Source organism: Calliphora vicina, chromosome 1 (assembly GCF_958450345.1).
Source record: "Calliphora vicina chromosome 1, idCalVici1.1, whole genome shotgun sequence".
Taxonomy (NCBI): Eukaryota; Metazoa; Arthropoda; class Insecta; order Diptera; family Calliphoridae; genus Calliphora; species Calliphora vicina.
Genome location: NC_088780.1, coordinates 25,925,217 through 25,947,608, shown reverse-complemented (window position 1 = coordinate 25,947,608; position 22,392 = coordinate 25,925,217). Strand labels below are relative to the sequence as shown.

The 22,392-nt window shown below is 30.7% G+C and overlaps 5 protein-coding genes across 6 annotated transcripts; 3 read left to right on the top strand and 2 right to left on the bottom strand.

The window, feature by feature from the left end:
* Positions 1-2,069: 2,069 nt before the first annotated feature.
* On the bottom strand, positions 2,070-4,945 carry ZnT86D (zinc transporter 86D). Of its 2 annotated transcripts, none has more exons than XM_065505491.1 (4): positions 4,668-4,945; positions 4,398-4,591; positions 3,800-4,249; positions 2,070-3,320 (listed from the first exon to the last, which is right to left on the bottom strand). In XM_065505491.1, the coding sequence occupies exons 2-4, from the start codon at positions 4,576-4,578 to the stop codon at positions 2,824-2,826; spliced, it is 1,128 nt and encodes a 375-aa protein (XP_065361563.1). In that variant the 5' UTR covers positions 4,579-4,591; positions 4,668-4,945; the 3' UTR covers positions 2,070-2,823. The 2 variants fall into 2 exon arrangements, with proteins under 2 accessions (XP_065361563.1, XP_065361554.1); XM_065505482.1 differs by having other exon boundaries at positions 4,672-4,944.
* Positions 4,946-5,648: 703 nt separating this feature from the next.
* unc-45 (unc-45 myosin chaperone) lies at positions 5,649-9,849 on the top strand. The gene is made up of 2 exons (XM_065505470.1): positions 5,649-6,970; positions 7,960-9,849. The coding sequence occupies exons 1-2, from the start codon at positions 5,689-5,691 to the stop codon at positions 9,492-9,494; spliced, it is 2,817 nt and encodes a 938-aa protein (XP_065361542.1). The 5' UTR covers positions 5,649-5,688; the 3' UTR covers positions 9,495-9,849.
* Positions 9,850-13,707: 3,858 nt separating this feature from the next.
* On the bottom strand, positions 13,708-15,421 carry LOC135948852 (uncharacterized). Its single transcript, XM_065498306.1, has 4 exons — positions 15,276-15,421; positions 14,942-15,216; positions 14,056-14,747; positions 13,708-13,986 (listed from the first exon to the last, which is right to left on the bottom strand). Exons 1-4 carry the CDS (start codon positions 15,375-15,377, stop codon positions 13,790-13,792), a joined length of 1,266 nt encoding a protein of 421 aa, XP_065354378.1. The 5' UTR covers positions 15,378-15,421; the 3' UTR covers positions 13,708-13,789.
* Positions 15,422-15,887: 466 nt separating this feature from the next.
* LOC135948851 (uncharacterized) lies at positions 15,888-18,514 on the top strand. Its single transcript, XM_065498305.1, has 4 exons — positions 15,888-16,073; positions 16,132-16,406; positions 17,466-18,163; positions 18,230-18,514. Exons 1-4 carry the CDS (start codon positions 15,972-15,974, stop codon positions 18,424-18,426), a joined length of 1,272 nt encoding a protein of 423 aa, XP_065354377.1. The 5' UTR covers positions 15,888-15,971; the 3' UTR covers positions 18,427-18,514.
* Positions 18,515-21,042: 2,528 nt separating this feature from the next.
* On the top strand, positions 21,043-21,958 carry LOC135960541 (uncharacterized). The gene is made up of 2 exons (XM_065511888.1): positions 21,043-21,694; positions 21,762-21,958. Exons 1-2 carry the CDS (start codon positions 21,043-21,045, stop codon positions 21,956-21,958), a joined length of 849 nt encoding a protein of 282 aa, XP_065367960.1.
* Positions 21,959-22,392: the final 434 nt, after the last annotated feature.

Below are 22,392 nucleotides of genomic sequence, written 5' to 3'. Positions count from 1 at the left end.
ATTTGAGTCAACTTTACATCTATATGACTTTTCCATGTAAGGCGACGATCGAGATGTATTCCGAGGTATTTCACTTCCGATTGTTGAATTATTGTTTGGTTATTGATATGAATAGGGGGCATGATTCTCTACGCAATGTAAATGTAATTTGTGTACATTTTTGCTCGTTGACTTTAATTTTCCATTGTTTTAACCATTTTTCTAATTCAAATATGTGGTTTTGTAAGTAACGAGACGCTTCTTGAGGGTTTTCATGAATGCTTAGAATAGCAGTATCATCAGCAAATGTTGATGTATGAGTGCGATTGTTAGTTGGCATATCAGACGAATACATCAAATATAAGTAAATTGACTGTCAAATGATGAAATTTCAAGAATTGAGCGGTCATCTTTTGACAAACTTGGGAAAATTTAACCATGGAACGTTTTGGATCTAAATGTAACGTTTATGAATTGGATTTTTTTTTAAATAGTGGTGAGGGCAATGTTTGGTTTCAGCAATAATGTGCCACGGTCCAAACAACATAATTTTTAAGGCGTTTGAAAAAATTCATTATTATTTTTATTGATTATTAATTAGTCTTTCCTATTTTGTGGTTATATCCAACATTTAATTGAAAAAAAGATGCAGAATTTCATTTCTTTAACATTCTTTTTGTTTAAAATTACGAATAAATCGTTTTGTTCCTTTGGTATTTTTTTCTTCAAACTATTTTAATTTTAGCTCGAAAATAAATTTATACGAGTATTCGACAAATATTTCTAATTTTTTATTCTAAATTGCAAAATTTTATTCATTTGAATTTTTTCTTTAATTATAGGAAAATTTTTTATTTAACTTATGTATATGTATGTGTAATAGTTTTAATTAAAACCATTTAAAAACCTCAACCGCAGTTGATAAAAATTTATTTTAAAAAAAGTAAATAAAACATTGAAAAACTTTAAACTACACCATTTCCTATTGTATTTCATAACATTCTAATTGAATATCAGAAAATTCAAATTCTTTTTAAAAATGTATAAAATAAATTTGGATATCTCTTTAACAGAAAGTAAACAAAACATTGAAAAATTGGAAATATAAGACGCAAACGAATAGACTGTATTAAATATAACTGAAACATTCTGAAACATACACCCTATCACAGAATTCCATTCCGATCAAAGTGGAATTAAATCCTGAAATCTGAAACATACCCCTTCTGTCACAGAATTCCGTTCCAATCGAATGTGGAATTAAATCCTTATGTTTTGCACCTTCAGAAAAGTAAAACAAAACTTCAGTATTTTTAAGATTGTAATTATTTCTTGTTTATAACCATAGAGAAAACACATTGAGCGGAAACTCTCCTGTCAAAGACCTAACTCATTTGTCAGTGAGAATGTATTAGTAAAAAAAACTATGTGGAATCAAAAACAACACTCGTATGTGTAACTTTTTGAGTAATTTTTTTGTTTGAGTTTTTTTCGAGTTTCCGCTCTAGTTCTGTTTATAACCTTTTTATAAATTTCTTTACCAGAAACTTGACTTTTATTTTAATACACAAAACGTTGTTATATTAAAATCGAAAAAAAACATACAGGTATGTGATGGAAATCGATCGGTTTTAAAAGGATAAATTTTAAAGAGTCTGATTGATTTCGTTCGATTTCAAGTATGATTTATAAGTAATGGGTTATTATTTCCTTTCAAAATACAGTCCAGATGACAAATATTAAGTAATTTGAAATAATTTGGCCAAGAAATGTGATAAATATTAATGGAAAAGTATCAAATTTGATTTTTAACAAAACACAAAACAAACGTAATGAATTTAATTACTAAACAATCTTTATACAATTTTACTGACCACATTCGTAGTTTTAAAAATTATATTTATCCCCATGTTGTTGTAAAAGTTCGACTATAACCGATTGTTCTGTTTCGGGTATTTCCTGAACGGAGTTCCAATTATCGTGGGAACGATATTTATCCCCATTATCATGTCTGGTTATATCTTAACTTATAGTTCTACTGTTTGTTAAAATAATTTTTGTATGAAAACTATCAGTTTAATAAAACAAGATTTTAATATAATTTTTTTAAATAAAAAACTCATTTATTTACATTTCAAATTAGTTTTTTTCATTTTCATCTATTTTCTTAGTAAATATTTATACAACTGTTGCTGCACTTGGGTTTTGTTTTAATTCTATACTATTGTTTGTTATTACGCTTATATTTTTGTTTGTTTATTAATATATGACAGTCCTTTGAATTGATATTTCTATTTAGATCGTTTAATTTTGTTCTAAACTATGTTATATAGCATTTAAATTTACTAAAAAAAATTTAAAAGAATTAAAAAAATAAAAAAAAAACTTTAAAGTTTGGTGTTGGAATGATTTAATTAATAGCTTTACAAAAACAATAAATATGGACTTAAAATTGTTGCTGTTCGTTAATTTTACTATTTTTGTGATTAAATACTATTTTTGTGTGTGTGTTCGTATGAAATAGCAATTAAAACGAACAGTCTAATAATAATTAATATAATTTTAAAATCAACACTAAAAAATAGTAAAGAACTTAGTTCTCAATTGTACAGTTTGTTTTTAAATATAAAAAGAAGAAGTAAAAACGAAATGATTCTGAAGAAATTTTCCATAATTTTGCATTGTTTTGTAAATAGTGTGTATAAACAAATACCTAAACTATTAATAGTAGAAGTAGTAATAGTAAAGTAAATCATTAATGTTGAGAGAAATCATTTGCAAAAAACCAGGCTTTCTTTAAATATTCTATTTAAATATAGTACATACATATAAATATAAAAATTATCACACATAATCCAATTGTATATAGATTTGTTTAACGCCTATCGATTCGAAAATCATACGTGTATGCGATACCACATATTTAGGATCAATATTACGTGACACTTCCAGCTTTATAGCACCCACAAACACCTCCGAACATAATGTCCAAAAGTGAGGTTCTTGTACGGCGTAAACACCAGCCAAACCGGTGACTTTTTGATAGCACTGAGGTAGTAAACGATCTAAACTGACAGGTTGTCTTTGCATTAATACATAAATGGATTCTTTGATGAGACTTAAGACAGAAAGCACAATTAGCACAGAGATGAAAATTGAACAAATTGGATCGGCTATCATCCAGCCGAACAAATGCATTAAAACGGCAGAAATAATGACACCGACTGAGCCTAGAGTATCAGCTAAAATGTGAAGGAAGACACCGCGCATTATTTGTGAGTTGTGGCCGCCAACGTCATCGTTATGTGAGTGAGCGCCGTGATCGTGTGAATGACCGTGTCCTGAAGTAAATAAAATGCAAGTTGATTAAAATGAATAATTATAAAGTCTAATACCGTATTCTGTAAAAATTTGGACGTATACCGAAACTTTTATAAAGAAAAAACTTTGATTATGGAATTTTAAAGAAAAACTGCTTTTAATTAAAATTAATAGAATACAAAAGCTTGTTTTTGTGAAATTTCAAAAAGTTATGGAAAAACTTTCTACAAATGAATTTTTCTAATGGGTCGATTATGGATGGCAACCGTACTTCAGTTGCGGTGCCAGAGGGTAACCACAAATTTCAGGTTGCCTATTTGGCAACAGAAAATGATAGCTGCCATTTGTCTTCTATAATTCATTTTGGAAACTGACAACGCAACTTTAGTTAATAGACCCATATGAATATAATATGAAATTTAACTTCACTTTTAGAATACATAATTTGTTTAAATGAAAAACATTAAACAAAAATATCAAAAATAATTCTTCCACTTACCATCATCCAATAATATGGCCTGATGACTATTAGAATCCAAATGATTGTTGGAATGTGAATGACCACCATCACCACCATGTGAATGACCATGTCCGCCACCTCCTCCATGCGAATGTCCATGGCCACCACCGCCATGTGAGTGACCATGACCACCATGATTAAAGGCATAAATACCAACAAGATTCACAAGCAAACCCAATACGGAGACAACAAACAGACGTTCATGCTTCACCTCTGGTGGTTCTATTAGACGTTCAACACCCTCCGACAGAATAAAGAAGGCCACAAATATTAAGAACAGACTATTAACAAAACCCGCCAATACCTCTGCTCTCACATAACCATATGAGAAACGTTCATTGGCTTTCCATTTTGTGATAACTGAAGCAGCCAAACCAGCCAAAAGACCAGTGCAATCAAAGAACATATGAAATGAGTCCGATATAAGACCTAAAAGGGGAAAACACAATAAAATCAAATAAATACAGCTAAATCTTTATACATGAGTTCGTCTAATCTTTACAAGACGTTTTATGTCTATTTTAATTATAATCTAATTTTGTTTATCTTATCAATCTCAGCACTTGCACACACTTACCCAAACTGTTGGTCCATATGCCATAGAATAGTTCCACAAAGGCAAAACTAAAATTTAACAGCAGAAATAAAAATAAGTTTCTTGAATTCTTATCCGAGAAAATCAATCGTTTCCAACTATTCAAGCTGTCTTTAATGCGGTACATGCAATTGCCGCGATCTCGATGTGTAAGCGGCAGCATTTTTATTTAATATCTATAATTAAATGCGAAAAATAAAAATACAAATTTTATTTCCATTTGCCTACGTGGTGTTTATTTTATTTTCTTACTTACGTTTTGTTGTCACCGTCTTAACTTCTTTCAGTGAAAGACTTTTGCTATAGAACCCTTTTATGTTTCTTATGGAATTATGTTGATTTTTGGCAATTTTATTTGTTACTTTTATTCTTCAAGGTTTATTTAGCCTTGTTGTTTGTGTTTTGTTTTAAAAATTCAACATTTTCGCATTAAATCTTGTAGAAAATTATTATTTTTCTATGAAAAAAATAAATTTTCATGCGGGAATTTCTTTTTTTTGGTGGTTTTTTGACGTTTCTACAATGTTGATGACAATACAAAGAAGAGGAAGAGATTAATTAATTATATGTGGCCAGATTATCCCAGGAGAGGGATTACAGTTGCCATATTTAGTTTGAAATTAAGTTCATCTCAGCAAAATCATTTTTTTTTTATATTTTTTTCCGAATTAGAAGTTTGGGTTGAATAGCACCATTTCAATCCTATTAGTCCCATAAGAAAAACAAGGTGTGTATATGTATTGTGTTTGATGTGAGCTGTAGAATAAAGATTTTATATATAATCTATTCATGAAACACCCTGTTAACCCCACAAAATACCCAGAGAAACGTCAAACCCCAATAAAAACAAAGAATACCATGATCAAAACAAAAGCATCAACACATTAGTTTACTCATTCTAAATTATTTAAAAATAGATTTTATTAGAGAGTTTTTCACCGCTAACGAACAAAACATTTTACTTTCAACACACATTGCAAGAACAAAATTATAAGAATAAAACCCAAAAAGTATAGTGCAAGAAAATTACCAAAAATTCATTTTCATTTCATAATACACAAAAGTTCTATACTGATCGTGGGGGATCGAGAAAATTCGACTGAGACAAAAAAAGGTATAAATACAAATTGTACACAGAAAATTTGGTAATTTTTAACAAAAACGTGACTCATAAACACCAATTTTAATAAATAAATTAATTATTTTAGGATTTTCTCAATAAACTTTTGTTAATTAAGTGTTTTTTTAAATAATTTATAGAAATTAAGTGAAAATGACTACAACAAATGCAACAGATGATACAGGGGCGGAGGCTCTAACCTATAAAGATAAAGGCAATCAAGCTTTTAAGGAGGGTAAATGGCAAGAGGCCATTAATTTGTATACAATGGCTATTAAAACAGGCGATAAACACAAGGAATTACCAGTATTTTATAAAAATCGTGCTGCTGCTTATTTGAAATTGGATGATTTTACAGCAGCCTTGAGTGATTGCAATGAATCCTTAAAACTGGCAGCTAAAGATCCCAAGGCCTTGTTTCGCAGAGCTCAGGCATATGAAGGGCTACAGAAATATGAAGAATCTTATAGAGATGCTACAGATTTGTTTAAGGAAGATCCCACCAATCAGGCGGTGCAGCCCATGCTAAATCGTCTGCATATGATTGTGCAGGAAAGAGCTGCCAAAAATGCCCAGACTTCTACAAAAGTTAAACAAATGATGGATTTATGTTTCAATATTGCCACTCCCATCGAAAAAAGACGTTCGGCCTCCAATAACTTATTGGTATTGGCCAAAGAGGAAGTGGGAGCAGATCTGTTGTTTAAATCAGGTTGCATTGCCAAAATTGCATCCATTACTAAAATTGAAAAGGATAACGAAATCTATTTGAACCTGGTAAGAGTGGTGGCTGAACTGTGCAAACATTCTGTGACACGTACTAAGGCTGTGCTCACCGAATTGGGGGTGCCATGGTTTATGCATGTTTTGGATCACAAACACGAGGAACGTGTCACTGCCGCCCAACATTGTTTGCAAACTATTATCAATGCTCTTTCAGGCATGGAAAATAAAGCCGACAGCAAACCAAATAAGGATTTGTGTAAAGAAAATTTCAAGGAAATTGATACTCTATTGTCGTGTCTGCTGTACAGTGTAACTGATCGTACTATCTCGGGTCCGGCTCGTGACGCTGTCATTGAATTGTTAACTAGAAATGTTCATTACACCGCTCTCGAATGGGCTGAACGTTTGGTGGAACTTCGTGGTCTTTGTCGTCTGCTGGACGTTTGTTCCGAACTGGAGGAATATAAATACGAAAGTGCCATGGAGATTACTCCATCTTCTCGTACGATTGCTTCGGTGTGCTTGGCTCGTGTTTACGAGAACATGTACTATGATCAGCTGAAGGAACGTTTCCAGGAACAAATCGATGAGTTTATTAAGGATAAATTGTTGTCTCCCGATTTGGAGTCTAAAGTTAGAGTAACGGTGGCCATAACATCGTTGTTGTTGGGACCTCTGGATGTGGGCAATCAAATTATAGCCAGAGATGGTAAGTAGAGAAGTTTTCTTGTGGAATGGTTAGGAAGAACATTAATATTTGTATAGGAATTAATACAATTGTTAATTGGGAATTTGTATGGTTACTGTAGGGTATAATTAAACTTGTGTATGATTAAAATTAATCTATCTGTATACTTATATAAATGAGTAACTTTACTGAGGGACAGACTGGTTCAAGATAGCACATTCCATTTAGCTTATTAAGCTTATTAATGAGCTAACGTGCTAAGTCCAATTTTTATGAAAATTGAGAAAAGTAAAGTAAGTAAAAATACACATATTGGGTAAACAAAGTTTACAATTGTTTATTATAACTACGTTATTAAATATATAATAGCGCCAAACTAGTTTTATTTATTAGTGTATTCTTTTAATTTAAATCAAAAAAGCTAAATCATAATTTGTTTTAAGAAAATATTGGATCATTTTGAAATTTATTATCATCTCGACTACTGCTATCGAAAACCTAACTCTATATGACTTTGAGAATGACTTTATTGACAATAGAGACTTGAAATCAAATAACAGAATTAAAACAATAAAAATAAGGAAACAATTGAATAAGAAAATGAGCAAAGTTAACTAAAAAATACAAAATAACTAATAGAAAATGAAAATGAGTCCCAAAAAAGGTCTTATACAATAAGTCGACAACGCAAAACTTCTACTGTGATTATTTATCATTATAAATCATACACAATTAGTAATAAAACTGCATTAAAAGATTTCAAAAATAGTTAAAACAAAGGATTTTATGTGAAAAGGGACTTATCACGTTTGCACACTAAGCTAAACATATGTGTTCATTTATTATATTGATATAAATGCAACATCGAATTAATTCTTACAAATGAATATGTATAAGTCCTAATTATTTTAATTAATCTTTAGCTAACATTATATTTTACATTTCAAATAACTTGTGTGTTACGCCAATTGATTAATTTTCTTTTCTCATCATTTTTCAAATGATTGTAGGTATTTTACAAATGATTTTAGCCATGGCTACCACTGATGATGTGCTGCAACAAAAAGTAGCTTGTGAATGCATTTATGCTGCCGCCTCGAAGAAAGATAAAGCTAAAGCTTTGTGTGCCGGCGGCGTTGATATTCTCAAGAAGCTCTATCATTCAAAGGATGATGGTATACGTGTGCGTGCTTTGGTGGGTCTATGCAAACTGGGTAGTTATGGTGGTCAAGATGCAGCGATAAGACCATTTGCTGATGGTGCCACTTTAAAATTAGCCGAAGCCTGTCGCCGTTTCTTAATTAAGCCAGGCAAAGATAAAGACATACGCAAATGGGCAGCCGATGGTTTGGCATATCTGACATTGGATGCTGAAGTGAAAGAGAAATTAATTGAAGATAAACCAGCAATACATGCTCTCATTGATTTGGCGCGCACCGGTGATCAATCATGTCTGTATGGTGTAGTAACAACATTTGTTAATTTATGCAATGCTTACGAAAAACAAGAGATAGTACCCGAAATGGTGGAATTGGCTAAGTTTGCCAAGGTGCATATACCCGAAGAACATGAATTGGATGATCCTGATTTTGTAAACAAACGTATAGGTATAATGGTTAATGAGGGCATCACAACAGCCTTGGTGGCTTTGTCAAAAACTGAAAGTGATAATTCGAAGGAATTAATAGCCAGAGTCTTAAATGCTGTCTGCAGTATGCAAGAGATGAGGGGCAAGGTGGTACAAGATGGTGGTGTTAAATGTCTGTTGAAATTGGCTTTGGAAGGCACCGTGAAGGGTAAAAGACATGCCTGTCAGGCTTTGGCTCGCATTGGCATTACCATTAATCCCGAGGTGGCCTTTGCTGGGCAAAGAAGTCTAGATGTTATAAGACCCCTGCTCAATTTATTGGATCAAGATTGCACCGCTTTGGAAAACTTTGAATCCCTTATGGCCTTAACAAATCTGGCAGCCATGAATGAAAATGTACGCCAGCGCATTATCAAAGAGCAGGGTGTTTCCAAAATAGAATTCTATCTTATGGAAGACCATCTACTTTTAACCCGTGCCTCGGCCCAGTGTTTGTGTAATATGATCATGTCCGAGGATGTGATTAAAATGTTTGAGGGTGATAATGATCGTGTTAAATTCATGGCTCTTTTGTGCGAAGAAGAAGATGAGGATACGGCTAAAGCCTGTGCTGGTGCGTTGGCTATGCTGACTTCGGTGTCGAAAAAATGTTGCGGCAAAATATTTGATGTACAATCTTGGCTAGAAATTTTACATGTGCTCATAGCCAATCCCAGTCCTGAGGTGCAACATCGCGGTGTGGTCGTAATATTGAATTTAATAAATTCTGCTGAAGAATACGCCCAACGTTTGTTCGAAACTGATATTATGGAATTGCTAAGCGGTCTCTCGCAACTACCCGATGACACTCGTGTCAAGGCCAGAGATGTGGCCATGCAGTGCCTGAAAGCAGCTGAAAATTATAAACTTATAGCTAAATCAGAAGAAACTGCCACAATTGAAGAGATTCCGGAATAAATTTATTAGTAGTACTTTAGTTTTTCTTTTTTTTTTAAACAAATTTTATAAATTTACTACAGTTTTTTTATGTAATTGATTTTTAAAATGTTTATTATTGTATTTTAACAAAATTTTGTTTTCATTAAAAGTTTGTTTACTTTATTACCATAAAGCATAGAGAAATTTACATAGAGCGGAAACTCTCTATTTCTATTTCTCTATGCCTAAAGTTTAATACATTTTTCGTTTTACGAAGAATTTCATATTTTTTTTTTCAATATTTTATTATTCATTTAAATATGGCGTACTTAATAATCAAAAGTATTTTTTATGTGTGTGTTTTTTATAAAAAAAATAAATTATTAAAAAATTATTTACGTTTTTTTCTTTTAATTAATACATTTTATATTAGTTGAAATTAGTTTGTTTTTAATTTTCAAAGCACATTGTAGGGGGCGTGCGACTGTATAAAATTATAAATTGAAATAAATTTATATGGTATAAATAAGCTTTATCATTATTAACCTTTCATTAAGCTTGAAATTATTAATTAACAAGTGCAATTAGTCCCCATATTGGCGACTATCAAACGATATGAAGGCATTATTTGCAAAGCAAAATTATTACGTCAATTTTGAGGAAATTACTTTGCAATTTGTTATCATTTGTTGCACTCTCCGCATATTTATTTACATATATTTAATAGGCACTCAACAGAAAAGAGCTTTTCGAGAGTTTTTCTCTTTATGGGAGAAAATAATTTCTAAGACCTTGAAAAATGAAAATTTTATCAATTACTAAAATATGTACAATAGGGTGGCCCGTATCATGCACTTTTTGGATTTTCGATGATCCCAAAATGTGAAAAAATTTGGCGGAGATAAACTATTGTAATCTCAGTATATATTTCAAATTAAAAGGCAGTTATTTTATTTTTATAAAAAACAATTTAATTAAATATGATAAAAATAAGTTCAATAGCTTCTACAATATTTTTCGATCTAATGAAAATTTCTGACAAAATTTTGTTAAATTAATTTTCTGATTGCTATGTTTTTCAACACCCCTCTCAAACAGATAATCCAAGAATTCTAAAGTTTTGAAAACGTGTTGGATCTGTAGCATTTGTAAAAATATCTGCCAATTGATCATTTGTTCCAATAGAATTAATCTTGATTTTTATATTAGCCACACAGTCATGAACAAAGTGATGTAATGTCAATTTGTCTGGCGTGTTTACTTTCTAAATTTGTAGCCATTCCAATGCAACCATGATTATTTTCATACATTATAGCTGGCGTATCATCTGATATGACTTCTAGATCCTGAAGTAGTCTCTTTAACCATATTGCTTCCGTAGTAGCTAAACTAAGAGTAATATATTCAGCTTCGCTAGATGATTTTGCAGCAGCTGCTTTTTGCTGCACCATGAAACAGTGCTACAACAACAACAACGATCCAGAATATATATATATTTTATATATACCCTCGTCACTAATGGTGAAAGATATAATTAAATGTTAAAAAACAAAGTCCAATTAAAAATAGTTTCGGTTAGCATGAGGTCCGATTTGAAATTGGTGGATTTCGTTGAAATTTTATTCACAAATTTACTAAAATTATTTCTTAAAAATATATTTCGTAGCATATTTGCTTATATTTAATTTCAGATTGTTTCCTTGGTTTGCTAAAAGTAACCTTTTCATACCCTTCACCTTCGTGAGAAGGGTATATATAAGTTTGTCATTCCGTTTGTAATTTCCACAATATAATTTTCCGACCCTATAAAGTATAAATATTGTGGATCCTTATAGATAGCGGAGTCGAAATCAACTTTCCGAAGCCCCCAAATAACTTGCATATACGATTCATACATCAATATCTCTGGAATTCTTCCGGCTCGGTTGCTGTTTAAAATCGAGAAAATCGGTCCACAAATGGCTGAGATATAAGGAAAAAACCAGAACAACCTCGATGTTTGACCTATTTTTGACCTATATCTGGATTACTAAGTCATTAATATAGACAATGTGGATATCAATGATAGATATTTCAAAGACCTTTGCAACGACGTAATAAGACCATAGTAAGTTGGACCTAGAATGGGTCAAAATCGTAAAAAAAAATTTTAACTTTAAAAAAAAACAATTAAAATTTTTTTTTCCAAAAATGAAAAAAACAAGTAGGAGAGCTATATTCGGTTGTGCCGAAACTTATATACCCTTCGCCAAATTATACTTCAAAGTGGTTTTTTTCATTTTTTGAAACATTTTTTTTTTAAGTTTTTTATATTTTAAAAAGAAATTTTTTGGTTTTTTAAATTTTTTTTCACCAAAAAAAAGAAGTTTTTTAAATTTTTTTTGGTGCAAAGGTCTTTGAAATATCTATCATTAGATATCCATATTGTCTATTTTAAAGACTTAGATATAGTAGGTCAAAAATCGAGGTTGTCCTGGTTTTTTCCTCATATCTCAGCCATTTGTGGACCGATTTTGCTGAAACTTCTCGAAAGCATGTCTGACAGAATTATTGAAGATTTGGATACGGAAGATATCTGGGGTCTTCAGAAAATTGATTTCAACAGACAGACGGACATGGCTTAATCGACTCAAATATCTATAAGGATCCAGAATATACATATATACTTTATAGGGTCGGAAAATTTTATTGTGGAAATTACAAACGGAATGACAAACTTATATATACCCTTCTCACGAAGGGTATTATTTTTGTTTACCTAAAAATATTGAAAATTTTTATTTTGAAGTATAATTTGGTGAAGGGTATATATAAGCTCTCTCACTTGTTTTTACCTTGCTTTAAGGTTTAAATTCTGAAACATAGATAATTCTACATATAGACGAGATACTGCGTTTTGTCAAACAAAAATACAGCAAAGCATATGGGCAAGTCTCAGAAACAGTCTACCAACAAAAAAATTTTTAAATGGATCAAACTTGGAATTCTTAATTGTAATATTATATTTTATATATAAACAAAATGTATTTTGATGGTCATTCATACAAAAATGATTATCAAATCCAACACTAGGTCAGATATCTTAATTTTATACAAAAAAATTGAATTTTTTAATGAGTTTTTATAATTACTGAAATTTTAACAAGATTGTTCGATTGACAGCTATATTTTTGACCATTCAATTTAAATACAAATGAATTTTGAGTAATTTCAGTTTGAATTGAATTTTTCGCAACTTCTCACGGAAAAGGAGATAATTTTCTAGCATCTGGATAATTTGTATCGAGCGTCACGTAACGTGCGTAACAAAATGTTCTCGGCTTTTTATGAAAACGGCAAATGATTGTTCATGCAAATAAGTTATATTAGAATTCTCTTTTATTCATCTTTCTTTTAGGAATACGATTTTGTGTGCTTTTATATGCCAAATTCGCTAAAATTACGAATAAACACTTCAACTTTTAAAGTTACTTCCACTTTTTGTAACGTGCGTCACAAAATTTTGCGATCAATTATTTCGCAAGAAATGGCAATTAAAAGGAAATGTCTTATGCCATTTGGAATTGCACTTAAATCTCACTATAGCTGCTATAGTATAGCGTATAGTATACGTTGGAGGTATCTTATTTGAAAAACCAAAAAAATTTCATATTTAAATATGAAAACGTGTACGAATGAAACGCTCGTCACGCAGGATTAGCCCATATGTCTGATACAGCCACAAAATACATTGAGTTAGCATGTGTTTAGTTGTTGCAAGAGTTAGGTTTTTGACACTAGCTTATGTTTTGATAATTGCCAGTCAAAGACCTAGCACAGTTGTCAAAAACCTAAGTGGTGAGAATGTATTAGTAAAAAAAACTATGTGAAAACAAGAACAACACTCGTATGTGTAACTTTTTTGAGTAATTTTTTGTTTGAATTTTTTTTTCTAGTTTCCGCTCTATGTATATTTTCTCTATGTTCTGAACCATAGAGAATAGTCATAGCTCCCAAAATGACCATTATCGAAAAACAAAACTGACATTTTCTTTGTCGATCAGAAATGTTTGGTTTTGAAAATGGGAATAAACGAATTAAAATACGAGGAGACTTAACCAAATCGGATGAATCAGGAAAACGTTTTTATACAAAATACACAACAATATAATATTCGGAAAGCCGAATATAATACTTTTACTTGTTTGGTATCAAATTATAATGGGTTATAATGGGTTTAAATATGTAAAAATGTTTAAACAATTCTTAGTAATTATTTAAAAAAATGTAGCTATTTATTGAAATAACTGTAAAATACAATAAACTTAATTAAAAACTTAAAAAGAAAAACAAAATTAATCTAAATAACCTTCCCTTAACAAAATTGGCAACAAATTGCGAATGTCCTCAATGAATTTTGGTTCACGATACATCATGGTCATTAAATCAGGGTTTGTAAAGAATTTTTCAGCATCAGTGTCTTTTAAATCCTCCAGGGGTTTAGCCAAAAATCCTACAACCATGGGTAAAATGGTGGACATTAGGAAAAGAGCTGTAAATATATTAAAAATGTATTTTAAGTACTTGTTTAATTTAAACAAACTTTATTTAAATAACTCACTATAATGCCGGTATTTAATATTGGACATTTGGAAATCCGAAAACAATGGCATTTCTCCTTGATAATTAATTTTCTGCAAAATTTTGGTAAATTCCATAAAATAATAATACATTAATTCGTTGCGTCTTAAACGTAAATCCGAATCCAAAATCATATATTGAGAATATATCATGTCAATAGTGGAGGGAGCAAAGCAGCTAATTTGATAGTCCACCATTATTAGATCTTCCAAATGAGTTTTCTTATTGAATTTGAACATGAGATTTTTCATATGAAAATCACCATGATTCAACACGAAAATATCTCCCTGGCCGTTATTTAGTTTATAGGCATTACATAAATCTATGCAGGCTTCCTTTAGTTTTGGTTTCATTAGCTTAACCTTTTCAAAGTACGGCTCAAATTCTTCATGACATGACAGCATATCAATGAAATTATTAATACCATTTGTTAAAAGCTCATTGATCATTACACTGCCCATAGTAAAGACACCATTTCTGTATTGGGTAACTACTTTGTGATCCTCACTTTTGCCCAACATATAGCTGACCGCATGCAATTTGGCGATCTTACGATAAACAGCTTTAACTTCATCTTCAGTTAGATAACGACCGCGTACGGTATTGTAACCAGCTTCACATAGATCTTCTAGGATAATAACCTTGTAGGGTTCCAAAGAATGATAGATAATTCTGGAAATTATTAAAAATAAATATTAGTTTTAAGATTTTTATAATTAGTAATATTCATTTAAATCATTGTTGTTTAAAAGTAGAGGTTTTAATCATTTTTTTACATTTTTATCAATATTTCCTTGAGAGTTAGATAAGATCTTTGGATTGATTTTTACTGTTCTCTCTTTCATAATTCTTATTGTATCACTTACTCAGCTGATAATTTGGTGGGTTCTCCGCAATCAGCTAGAATTTTTTCAATTTTTGGCAATGCTTTCGTATACATATCAATTTCAGTCTCAAATACTTTCGAATCCTTTAGCATATCACTTTTGTGGCCTTCTTCCAAAGGCAATGTTTTTATAATTAACGATTTTTCCAAATTACTGGCGGTTTTGTCTAACCTATAGGTCACTTTGCATCTGAACATAATACTGGCATAATGATCACCTTTCATGCTGGCCGGTGTCATATCAAATTTAATCACCTAATTATAAACATTAATTAATACGTTTTTAAAAAAAAGTTTTTATTTTTTGTTTTTACCTCCACAAATTCATTGTTTTCATATTGAACCAGAACTTTTTCCAAGAATTCTTGATTAATCCAAGCAGGAGCTACTAATTCATCAGCATTAAAAACACTCATTATTTTATTATAATGCAAGAAATTTTTGCCAACCGTTTGCTTAAAGTTTAAAATAATAATAAACTTCTAAATGGAATTAACTAAACCTTTTTATAATTTTTTCAATTGCTGGGGCCAAAAAACTTTAAATAGATTTAGTTATTTTATTGATAAGATAAATATAAGTGTTTGTTTAAAAAGGGAGAGGGAAAGAAAGATCTATTCACAAAATTAGTCAAACTAAAATTAGGTCCAATTTTATTATAAGAATTGATTTGAAACTGCAAGATAGTGTACTTCTTTTTACTACCTGATGAAATATTTGTATAATATGTGTAAGTATATATTGCGGCTCGTGCCAAATGTTGTATATAGAATATAAATATTTTTAAATAATCATTCACACAATCTTATCGACAGTTTTGGCGAATGAGTATCTTAATCTAAACAATTTTGTTTGGAAAACAAACAATAAATACTTCTCTTCAATACCAAGTACTCGCTTCACTGATCGCGTATAAATTGCACTGCACAATTCTCAAGAATTCTCATTTATAATTTACAATTCAAACTTAACGGTAGACATAGAAATTCTCATCACACAAAGCCTTAACTATGAGTATTTATAATGAGGATGAACTGGTAGCTCCTGCATGGATAAACAAAGAGTTTTTGGAAAAAGTTTTATCCGAATACGAGCACGATGAAGATATTGAGGTGTGCCGAGATAATTAAACAAATATTTCTGAGAATTAATGGTGTATATATTTTTCAGATCATTGAATTTGATATGAGTCCTGCCAGTTTAAAAGGTGATCATTATGCCAGTATTATGTTTAGATGCAAATTGTCGTATAAATTTGGCAAGACATCTAGTGTTATGAAAAAATCCATGATTATAAAAACTTTGCCTGTGGAGGAGAATATGAAGAGAGAAATGCTGATGCAATCTAAATTATTTGAAACTGAAATTGATATGTATAGCAAAACATTGCCAAAAATTGAGAAAATATTAGCAGAATGTGGAGAGCCAACGAAATTTTCAGCCGAGTAAGTTTAATTAAATAAACAAATCAAATACAATGAATATTAAATTATGAAATTTTTTTCTTAGAAAATTTTGAATATTTAAGAAATATCGGACATTTTCTAAATAAAATTTTGAAAATTCAAAAAATTTCTATAGAAAATTTTGAATATTTTACAAATATCGCAAAATTTGTTTAGACATTTTTGAATATTTAAAATTTTCTACTACATTTTGAATGATATAAATAATATTGAAAATTTTCTATACAAATTTCCTATAAATAATATTAAAAGTTTTTATTAGAAAATTTTCAATATTTAAATTCCATACGAAATTTTTAATATCGAGAATTTTCAGTGGAAAATTTTGAATATTTAACAAAAATCGAGTAGAAAATTTTGAATAATTAACAAATACAGTACAAAACTTGTGTTTTGTATATTTATTTACCAAACTCCATATAAATTCGTTAATTTAAGTGCATTGTTCATACCTGCACATTTAAGATAAGTGCATAATACTTTTGGAAGCTATAACTGGTTTTCATGAAAAAAATTTAATTTAGCTGCCTTATACAAAATTAAATCAAAACAAATAAGAAAAATACGATTTTGAATGAAAAAATATGTTGTACACTTCTTAATAATTTTAAAAGTAGCTAAAATATCATTTTGACGTTATTTTTAGACGGCAAAATCACAAATCTTCGTGTAAACTATTTGCCGTTAGCTGCTTTTTTGGGCAGTAAACTGTAAATGCACTTACCAGCATCAACGAGCAGGTAAGTGCATTGAGGTTAACTGCATTTTTAACTTACCTGCACAAAATATCGTGCAAGGTTGATTGTGCAGGTAAGTCAAAATTACTGTATCGAAAATTATTTATACAAAATTTTGAAAATCGAAATTTTGGAATAATTAACAAATACCGAAAATTTTGAATAATAAACAAAAATCGAATACATTGTATAGAAAATTTTGAGTAATATCGAAAAAGTTTCTAAAAAATCTTTAAATATTTTAAAAATTTTTATGAAAATTAAAAAAAAAAAATCATATTTATTTCATTAATTATTTCAGACTCATTTATCACTCTCTCGTGCCCCACAAAGTCATCATACTCGAAGATCTGTGTGAAGCTGGTTACGATACAGTGCGCGGTCGTTATCTTAACGAAGATGAAATCAAAGCTGTTTATCGTAAAATCGCCAAATTACATGCGGTTAGCTATATGTTGGGCCATAGTGAACAGCACGAAGAGGTCACTAAATATCAAGATGGTATATTTAGCAATTCAATGGCTATGGAACATGATTTGATGGCAAATGGTATAAATCATTTTATTGCTATGTTATCGAAGCATGAGGAATTCAAATTGTATTATGAAAAGGTTAAAGCTATGAAGCCCAAAATGGCCAAAGCTTGCAAAGATTTATATACTGCCTACAAAATTAATAATAATAACAACAAGGGAGATATATTTGTTTTGAATCATGGTGATTTTCATATGAAGAATCTAATGTTTAAATTTAGCAAGAAAAATCGCATGGAAGATTTGATAATGGTAGACTATCAAATAAGTTGTTATGCCCCCTCCAATATCGATGTGATATATTCCCAATATATGATGTTAAGTTCAGAATTGCGTTTGAAAAGACATGAACTGAGTCAGTATTATTTTGAAGAGTTTTTAAAAATGTTAAAGAAAATTAAGTATCAGGGGGAATTGCCATTATTTTCGGACTTTCAAATCGCTGGTATTAAATATAGACATTTTGGTAAGTTTTTTTATTCCTATATTCGTTATTTAATTGTGTATGAAATTATTTTGAAATATATTTCAGCCATTTTCCTATTGTCTACATTTTTGCCCATGGTTGTGGGTATTTTGGGAAGATCCATGGATGAGTTGAAGGAAACGGATACGAATAAATATTTCGAAAATCCTGAAATGATGGCCATGGTTTATTTTACTCCAGCGTTTGTAGATGAAGTTCGTGAATTTATGCCAATTTTATTACAAGAAGGTTATTTAGATTAGTTTGTTAAATATTATTTTAATAAAGTTGATTTGTAATAACAATTATTTATAAGAAAAAAATAGGAAAAATTAATTATCTTAATAAAGTTTTAGTTTTGTTTAGAGTACAAACTGGATTGAACAGAAGTAGTGATCAAAAGGTCAAATACTTCCTTTAGATCAATCTTTAAAACTTTTATGATTAAAAATTGTCCAGACTAGATTTTTGACAACTCCTAGTGGCCTTAAAAGATTTCTGGTTTTAAAGACAAAATTATTGTTAAAACATAAAACCCTCAAGTACTAATTAGTTCTCTTCATTAGAAAATACTGTGTGTTCAAAAGTTCTCTAAAGTTTTGATATATTATTAAAAATATAGCTCGATGTTGGTGGCGAGAGATAACGATACTCTCAAATCGTTTATGGAGAATCAAGGCGAATTTATAGAAGGTGACGACAGAACTACAACAAATACAACATATACAAAAACAACAGGTACTTTGTTTTTGTAAAAAGATAAGTGAACTGTCAAAGTTGCCTGTGGTTGTTTTTGCTTTTGGGTTTGTTGTATTTTTCGCCACAACAAACACAAGTGAATTGACAGTTCACTTGTCTAAACAACTGAATAAAAAAAATAATCAGCTGTTCTTCTGTCGTCACCTTCTATAGATTCGCCTTGTGGAGAATGTTCACATCTCTCACTGTGTAGCATGAGAGCAATTGGTTATCATTGTCCTGTAGCGCTCGCTGTTGACAACGAATGTCATTGTTTCAGAACTACGAACCAAAGATGCCGAGCAACAGTAACTTTTTGCCGATATATTTCCACTTGGTGAACCTGGGTTGGCATCGTCATATATACGACGAATCTAATATTCTTCTAGTTAGGTTAGGTTAACACGCAGCCATCTGGTAGAGACAGGAAAGAGAACAGCTCATTTGGGTCCATACAGTAGGTCAATTTGTGTTACCTGAAAAAAGAAATAAAAGAGTGACAAATAGAGATGAAAAGACAATTGAAAAGTCAGATAGAGTAAAGGAGTAGAAGAAATAAAGAGGGGGTGGTCAGAAGGGGAGAAGTAAGGAGAATAGTGTGCACCAGTCTTTTGACGGGTACTAGGTCACACCGTGGAGATTCTCGTGTCTAGCATGAATAGCAAAGTGCTGTTTCTAATAAAGGCATTGATGGATTCTAACTTCATGTCCGATAGTTAAAAAGACTATTAAAGGAATGATGTCCCAGAAACCTGACGCGTAGATCTCCTAATGCCGGTCAATTACAAAGAAAATGAAAAATGGTCTCATACTCCTCTTCATTTTGACAGCTTCTATAGAAGTCGTTATAGGACAGGGCAAGTCTTGTCGACAAGACTCGCATGGTTGCCAAATATGCAGTGTCTGAAAAAGAAGTGGAAATAAAAAATCTGTATCTTTTAAACGGAAAGCCCGATTTTAATAAAATTTCCCACGGTTATAGAGGAAGTTTAAGTTTTTGAGCTTAAAATACAACATTTTCTCTAATCGTATAGCTGCTTTCAGAAAACTAAAACCTCTTTTCTATGCCTCAATATGTTCTTAAATATTTTGCAAAGAGAATTTATAGCCCGGACTGAGATATAAGCAAAAAACCAGGTACCGCCAACACAGTCAAAAAACTAAAAAAAATACCATTTTTGGAAATTTTTGGATTTTCATTAACAATTCACAAATTTCTTTTTCACTTTTCGATTTTGATCAAAAGTTTCTATATAAGTGTAAAATTTCATTAAAAACGATTCATAAAAAAAACTTTTATTGCATTTTAAAAATTAAAATTAGTTTTTTATTTCCAGAAGTCTCATCATTTGTAGATCTCGTCTAGTAAGTAGATTCCATATACCTATATAAAAATCTTTCAAATCGGATAGCAAACAAAAATATGGCTTTATTTATACCCGAGGTGCCCGGGACTTTGTGAATCGGCCCTCCCTTGGTGTTTAAAGCCCAAATTCAAAACTTTAACTTATCAACACCTTCTCTATAGCCATGTGAAATTTGATTAAAATTGGTCTATTCGTTTAGAAGTTGTGAGCGTGTCAGGCCAAGAAGATATGTTGTCCGTCCTCGGTTTAGTCGGGGCCACATCATTCTGGTTATATACTCTTAACCAAAGTTTATGATTGAAAATAATTTTTTTGGTAAAAAAAACTCGGTTTAAAAAATATTTTTCCCGATTTGTACCCATTGTAGGTCCGATTTACTATGGCGTTATTTACGTCGTTGGAAAGGTCTCTGAAGTGCCTATCGCTAGATACCTATATTGTATATATTAATGTTAGTAATTCATATATAGATCGTGGATCATGGTTTTTTGCTTATATCTCAGCAATCTGTGGGCCGATTTTCCCGAATTTAAATACTAACCTAACAGGGGCTATAGCGAATATATTGATGAATGAATTTGGGTGCTTCGTAAAGTTGATTTAAACATACATCGACTCATCGAAATTGAGAAATATTTTGCTGAAATTGTACAACCAACTAAAATGGGAGCGTAGTAATATTAGGCTATATTCAAAGAATTTTCAATTTTTTACTTTTATATTTATATAATCAGACTCATTTATCATGCTTTGGAACCCCATAAAGTTGTTATCATGGAGGATCTTTGCGAGGCCGGCTATGACACCATACGTGGCCGTTATTTAACAGAAGATGAAATGAAAATGGTCTATTTAAAAATTGCCAAATTTCATGCTGCTACGTATTTAATGGGTCAAAGTGAAGAACCTGAAATTGTAACAAAATACAATGGAGGATTTTTCTGTAATTCAACCATTACTAACATGGATATTGTGCGTAATGGTATATGGAATATTATAGATATGCTATCGGAACATGATGAATTTGCTGGGTATTTGGAAAAGGTGAAATTAATGCAACCCCATATGTTTAAAGGTTGCATGGATCTCTATAATGCCTACAAATTAAACAAAGGCCAGGGAGATATTTTCGTTTTAAATCATGGTGATTTTCATATGAAAAATTTAATGTTTAAATACAATGAAAATAACAAATTGGAAGATGTTATTTTCGTGGATTATCAAATTAATTGTTATGCACCCTCAAATGTTGATACCATCTATTCGCAATATACCATGTTGAGTCCGGAATTACGTTTAAAGAGAAATGAATTTATGCAGTATTATTTTACGAAATTTACAAGAGTTTTAAAGATGTTCAACTTTAAAGGAGAATTGCCTCGTTATTCAGACTTTCAAATTGCTGGTTATAAATATAGATATTTTGGTAAGATGTTTTTTTGGTTTGTTTTACGAATTTGGTAAAAAAGTTTATTTAATACATTTCTGTTTAGCTTTATTTTTAATGTCCACATTTGTACCCATGTTTGGCACCATAATTACTTCCAAAGCGGAGTATTTGAAGGACATTGACAGCTCAAAGTTTTTAGAAAATGTGGATGAGTTAAACATGGCCTACAAAACTCCCACTTTTATAGAGGATATGCGAAATTTCTTGCCAGTTATGTTAAGGGACGGTTACTTAGATTAGTTTATTGTGAATTAACATGTTTAAAATTAAATTGAAAATCTTTAGGCATTATAAATGAAGGTTAAAGTTTTGTATAATAAAACAGAAAATATGTATCAGGAATGGATTATATATAAAACCTGAAGAGGCCAGTTAGTTTTAATATGTTTGTATATATGTATTTTTGTTATTTAATTCTTGTTATTAAACAAATTATAAATTTTTGTGCCGATTTTCTTAATACTAAATACTGTACCGAAATTGTATTTGAATTCAAACATAACAGTTTCTAACGGCTGGTTTCAAGTTGCATCATGTTTCTCAAATATTTCTGGAGACTTTTTATTGTGAACAATGTTGTTTAGTCCCCTTTTACAATGCAGAAATTGAAAGGCAGACAGACGAAGTTTGTGGGCGAGGAGTTGAAGAGGTAGAGTGTGTATTACACAGGTTTA

Coding starts and splice junctions, on each gene's coding strand:
- LOC135960541 (XM_065511888.1), top strand. CDS start 21,043: ATGGAGGATCTTTGCGAGGCCGGCTATGACACCATACGTGGCCGTTAT. Junction 21,695..21,761: donor TTATAAATATAGATATTTTG/GTAAGATGTTTT, acceptor ATTTCTGTTTAG/CTTTATTTTTAATGTCCACA.
- LOC135948851 (XM_065498305.1), top strand. CDS start 15,972: ATGAGTATTTATAATGAGGATGAACTGGTAGCTCCTGCATGGATAAAC. Junction 16,407..17,465: donor CCAACGAAATTTTCAGCCGA/GTAAGTTTAATT, acceptor TAATTATTTCAG/ACTCATTTATCACTCTCTCG. Junction 18,164..18,229: donor TATTAAATATAGACATTTTG/GTAAGTTTTTTT, acceptor AATATATTTCAG/CCATTTTCCTATTGTCTACA.
- unc-45 (XM_065505470.1), top strand. CDS start 5,689: ATGACTACAACAAATGCAACAGATGATACAGGGGCGGAGGCTCTAACC. Junction 6,971..7,959: donor TCAAATTATAGCCAGAGATG/GTAAGTAGAGAA, acceptor AAATGATTGTAG/GTATTTTACAAATGATTTTA.
- LOC135948852 (XM_065498306.1), bottom strand. CDS start 15,377: ATGAGTGTTTTTAATGCTGATGAATTAGTAGCTCCTGCTTGGATTAAT. Junction 14,748..14,941: donor CCCACCAAATTATCAGCTGA/GTAAGTGATACA, acceptor AATAATTTCCAG/AATTATCTATCATTCTTTGG. Junction 13,987..14,055: donor TATTAAATACCGGCATTATA/GTGAGTTATTTA, acceptor ATATATTTACAG/CTCTTTTCCTAATGTCCACC.
- ZnT86D (XM_065505491.1), bottom strand. CDS start 4,578: ATGCTGCCGCTTACACATCGAGATCGCGGCAATTGCATGTACCGCATT. Junction 4,250..4,397: donor CATATGGACCAACAGTTTGG/GTAAGTGTGTGC, acceptor TTCCCCTTTTAG/GTCTTATATCGGACTCATTT. Junction 3,321..3,799: donor GGCCATATTATTGGATGATG/GTAAGTGGAAGA, acceptor TATTTACTTCAG/GACACGGTCATTCACACGAT.